Source organism: Rhopilema esculentum, chromosome 13, assembly GCF_057945365.1.
Source record: "Rhopilema esculentum isolate cy_ngs chromosome 13, ASM5794536v1, whole genome shotgun sequence".
Lineage (NCBI taxonomy): Eukaryota > Metazoa > Cnidaria > Scyphozoa > Rhizostomeae > Rhizostomatidae > Rhopilema > Rhopilema esculentum.
Window position 1 is genome coordinate 6,882,088 of NC_142827.1, and position 5,629 is coordinate 6,887,716.

General features: G+C 35.4%; 1 protein-coding gene across 2 annotated transcripts in view; it reads left to right on the plus strand.

The window, feature by feature from the left end:
• Positions 1–2,462, plus strand: part of LOC135691804 (uncharacterized) — a 21,896-nt gene extending 19,434 nt beyond the window's left edge. For both annotated transcript variants that reach the window (XM_065209780.2, XM_065209781.2), the window contains 2 exons: positions 397–535; positions 1,075–2,462. In XM_065209780.2, the coding sequence (XP_065065852.2) occupies positions 397–525 (129 nt within the window). In that variant the 3' untranslated portion in view covers positions 526–535; positions 1,075–2,462. The remainder of the gene's footprint in view (positions 1–396; positions 536–1,074) is intronic.
• The last annotated feature ends 3,167 nt before the right edge of the window (positions 2,463–5,629 follow it).

Consider the following 5,629-nt stretch of genomic DNA (forward strand, 5'->3'; position numbering starts at 1 on the left):
TTGAAATAAATTCTAGGAAGTCCCTTCGGCCTAGACTTAGACCCCGTCTAAATGAATACATTTTCAAATGAAGCGGTAATCATTTCTTGCAATTCTCAACCAACCGTTCTTTATTTTCGTCAAAATGACAACGAAAAATCAGTGACTGAATTTTCAAACTTTCGAAAACGCCTTCCAGTGTCGGATCTCATTGAAACACAATAAATTGAAAAGGCGCCGTTCTGTAAAGATGTAAAAAATATTGATGCCTTTACATTTAGAATATTCAGACTTTTAAATAGGTATCCGTGTAGGCAAAGTCTTCGTAGATCATTTCCCATCATCCACGTGTACTTATCGCAGGTCAATTTTTCGCTGAATGATATCACACTACTAGTAATAATAATAATGTTACAGGAAGCGCAAGCCGCTGCAGCGAACGCAAAGTACAGGAAAGCCCAAGCTGAAGTCGAAGATGCCGAGGACCGTGCACAGCGTGCGGAAAGAGCTCTTATGGGTCGTGCTCGTGGAAAAGCTGGCAAGTGAACAGAACAAGGTAACTGTTATGCACCTCTTTCCTAGGTCCTTGAACGACCCAAGCTCGAGTGATTGAGAGATTCAGCAATCGAATACACTACAAACATATTTAGATTTTATTCTGCAATTTTCAACATACATGCAATTACAGATCACGGCATTTCCTAAGTGAACCCCAATGATCACCTTGTAACTCCGATAGTCTCAAACTCTATGCAGAATATCCGTAAACAGTTCCCTTTAGATACCCCTGAATTTCTAATATGAATTTATTATCTGTTGTATGGACGACCCGATAGTAACGTTTGATTTTGTCCAGAGTCCAATAATACATAGCTTCGCGTTATGATCATAACAAGTATCTATTTATTTAAGCTCAGTCACATTTCCATAGCTTTCTCGAAACATAGGAATGATTTATTAAAAATGATGCTAATAAACATTGCTAAATTTAAATATTACATTTAAAAATACGATCATTTTTCACCTTTTCTGAGTTCTAGATTAGCATATAGAAACTTTATTCTTTGCGAATAATCATGAATTTTTTTCTTGCAGGGCGAATGGACTATACGGTCGTTATAGAGAGGACAGTAGCAAGCTTCTTAGAAGGTTCCTTTTTTGTTAGTCGCTTAAATTGTAGATAAAGTTTTCCGCATTTTAGGACAATACATTTTATAGTGATGTGCACTTGCGCTGAAATTTGTTTAAGTAAAGCTCTTCATACTCGATAGCAGCCGTTTGACACTTATTGTCTTTAATTTAACGTATTTTTCATTATAGCCTTACCTTTTCCTTAGGGGATATATGCGAAATTGGTTTTCATAATATAGTCTTTATACTTTGTAGATTTTTTGTAATACACATCCTTTTCAAACTGAAAAGGTTTTTTACAACTTTCCCTATTTTATAATGATCTACTTGATTTTTTTTATTTCATAGTTCTCATACTTTTCATTCGATGCTTTCAATATTCTTGTAACTTTTTTTAACCATTCTGCTTAAAGATATGAAGCATGAGCCTTCATTCCTAGTCCATTTTTTTTCTCTCGCTAATTTGCAATAGATAAGCTTGGAAACCCGAAAAAAGTAGATCTGAATGGATAATCCTTCTTCTCTACGTACGACGGCGTTTTTTGAACTGTAAAATTAATCACCGGGTACTGTATGCCAAACCTTTGGAGATGCTTTATTGACAGCCTAAGAGACCACACAATACTGCTTGGTATATTTATCAGAACCACAATATTATCAATCATTTTCTGTTGTGCTATTATCAAGTAGGCTCTCCAAAATCTTGTAAAGGTCTCTTTTACTCCCAAAAAGCAATTACTGTCCAAAATAGCCTTTTGCTTTTGAGGTTACCCAAGAACCCTTGTTAGGTGCTGTGATTCTCACTCAAGATCACTATAAGCATACGTATTCTTGCATTACGCGTCTTGTTTTTTATAGACTTTACCTTGTTGTTTGTAATATTAAGTCTTATTTTGTTGTTTGTAATACTATGCACAACAAGATTTTCCTCTTCTGCGACCTCATACTTCTTGGGTATTTACGTTCTAATCAAGCCATAGCATTTTTACTCAAGCGAGTTAATTAGGTCTCATCGCAGTTGAATCGCTGGAAGATGGGTAGTTTCGTTGTGTCTTTATTAAAGCCGTGACTTTTGGTCTTTTCTTTGATCAGAAATTTATTAATTTCTGTGTGTATCATTTTATAAGCTTGTAATAACCCTATCATACTTTATTAAAGTGTTCGTTGCGAAGCACTTTCAGACAGTAAGCCAACCGTGGATCTTAATCTAAGATTAATTGTTTATTTTGATATCTTTAAGCTGATAAATAACTGCTGTCTGATATAAATTTTTGATATTCGTTGTAAACTTAATTTTTGTGAAGTAATCAAATCGCATTCAATCTTTTGTAATCGATTTTATGCAGCAGTTACGATTTTGTCTATCTTTTAACGTCCTAAACCTAGCATCTAGTACTTGGTGGCATAATTTTCAGGCGTGATTATCATCTCTCACGTGAAAGACCTTTAATTATCCAGAAATTATTTGAAGCAGAGATACCAATAAAGGGAACTTGGGCTGATCTTAAGGCGTTCCATTAGAAACATTTCTCTTCTTCTTTAATCAACGGCCAAACCTTCGTAATGATTCAGTCAATCATCTCTCTTGACGTTTTAAACCCTATTCTACATTTGATGCTTTCAAATAATTGTTCTTTGCAACTTCTCCATAGCCAAGGAATATATCATATCTTTTACCCGAACGCAGGTCACATTCTGACATCTTGTTCAAGATTTGGTCATTGTCATGAAACTAATCACATGAAAGCAACATGAAAATATTCCAAAGAGCAGAGCCTTGTACTTTAAGATAGCCCATGCAACTGGGTCTGCGCCACATGTAAGAAAAGCCGCATCTATTCAGACCTTTAGGAAGTCATAATGGTATATGGAGTTGTTCACATCTTACAAAGTCATAATAGACAAAAGTTAATGCCGTGAAAGTCTTTATACAGACATGCATGGCTTTTTCCTTGCTTACAGCTCTAGTTTTTTCAACCTTTCTTGCTCTTATCTTCGAAGACCTCAGTATGCAAAAAATGCTGCTTTCTTCCGATTAGTTGTTTAATATCAAAAGCTTTTTGCTCTCACTATTATCAAATTCTTAACAAAGTAGAAAATGCTGCATAGGCTTCACGACCAGATTATCAATTTTTTTCAACCTAACTCGTTACTCTTGCCTTTGTTGTCAAAGTACCAGATTATTTCCCTTGATGAAACTGGCCAGCAGCATCAAAGATTAGAAGGAATATAAGATGCAGATAAGATACAAATCCACATTGTTTCGTTCCCTGTAATTTTGCATTGATTGAACAAGCTTAACAGTAACTAAAAGGGATTTTTCTGACACTAAGCAGAAAAAATTTGCCAGGTATGTCCATTTGCAGTTCTATCTAATTTCAAAGATCAAGAATCGCAGTGAAAATCGTAAATCTTAGCTGTAGTACTGTTCTCAATCGATGTAACAGCTCCAGTGGGTATCTGATTCAAAATCACAGTTACTTTGCCTGCCATGGTCGCCTGCCTGCCAAGCAATTTCTTGTTAGCTAAGTGTTCGGTTGTCTTCATCATTACTTGTTTATCATTAAAATAAGATATAAACTACATACAATTAATTTAAACGCTTCAGAGTAATGTTAGGTTACACGCGATGATTTTTTGTTTTTAAAAGTCTTGTGGTGCTTCAATTTAAAACCTTTTGAGTAGGTTTTTCTAAATACTCAGTTATCTCAAAGGAAGCATCAATTCAAGAAATTAGATAACGGTTGACAGTGTCGTGTCTTTGCATACAATGATGGCGAAAATCGCACCATTCTTTTAGCAAATAGAAACAGCTTTATCCTTTGATCGCATCTTTCGTAGTTAGATCTAGAAAACAAGTCTCTTGCCCAGCTGCATTTGTTCAGCTTGCGGTGCCGGTTTTGCAGATTCATCCTTGTATGTTAAAACAAGCTCCTTTTGTTAGAATCTATAATGAGCCTTCTTGCTTGGTTTCAACGAAGCGTTTTTGCTTATAAGTTGAATCGATAAAAGCCTTAATAAACTGGTTACTTTGATAAATTCCAAGGAAACAACTGTACAGGTATCTATAAAAAAAACAAACAACTGTACGGGTTTTCCCAAGGTATTATATCCTGGCTTTTTTCATCAAATTTTGTAGTAAACCGTCCTTTTAATGTTTGGTTTTATGGCTGGAAATAAGAGATCGTGGAGAACATCACAAGTTTTTTGGGGAGGGTTAAATGCTTAGGGGCTTAAAACGTCAAAAGGCAAGATAAAGATGATACTAGCGTTTGGTTAATTAAATATTGGGAATTACTGGGGGGTGGGGCTTAAGCCCCAGCACAATCTCGTTGTTGGTGTTAGTGATAATAGAAATTGAATCAAAAGGATTTGTTGTTTAAAGGATTTTAGGCAAAGGGTTTTAACCATGTTTTCAGTAATTTTGATCTGGAATAGCTTAAAAACCAGTGCAGAGTCAATTTCTCAATGCAGAAAATTCACTCATCCCTGAAGTCACCACACGTGCCCTACTGCAACTGTATTCCACCTAATATGACGTCAAAATGACCAGGCATTTCTATGTATTCAATCCTAAAATGGCATGATTGATCTACTGGTCAGGAGTTTAGATCCAATCTGTGCAATTTCTGTAAGAGGATTTTTATCATACTACAATTTTTGTTAATTGATTGAGAAATCTTAATTGGCAAAATAAAGTATGAATATTTTAGAACGCATAAGAAACATACTTTTAACTACTTCTTATTTCATCGGGATAGTCACAGGAATCGGCTACACACTGAGCCATTATTATGCCCATAAACAGCTCACGGACCCCTCGAGCTTACACAACATCATAGAAAAGTCTCATTCCTGCAAGTGGATTTTGTATAGACAGCTTGTTAAATTTTCCAGGGTCCTCTTGTACTTCTGAAAGTATAGCTATGGCAACTGATGACTTTGAATTAAAGTAGCAATGCCCCATCTTAGAGTCTTGCTAAAAGACAAGAAAGACAATTCAAAGCGAGTCTATGAGGATGCAATAAGAAGCAGTTTTTTGTCTTTGTTGCGACCTGTCCTGTTTTCTACTTATGGCAGTCAATTTCAGTGATTCCTGGATTTCAAATGCATATGCATTGAAACCTTGTGTTACTAAATCAACCTTAAGTTTTTTGTAAATAACGAAACTAATGGATTTTGTTCACATAGGATGTGCCATGTTGTTGCATCGAATAGCAAAAATTTAACTGAAACATGCAAAAGTTGCACCTTTGTCCACTACATGTTTATAAACAAATATAGCTGTTGTTGCCACATAACGTTTTTGTCACAAATTTACGTCACTGGAAACAGTTTTTGTCAACAGAGACACTGTATTCAAATGAGCTGGTATTGCTCAAAGATAGGATCCTGAAGATCAGAGCTAATCTTCTCTTTGTCGTTTTGAATTAATTTTCTACTTATCTTTTCTTATATTGCTTCATCCCTTCTCATGGGATTGTCTTTAATGTGTCATTGTTCTTCAGAGGTGTAAGAA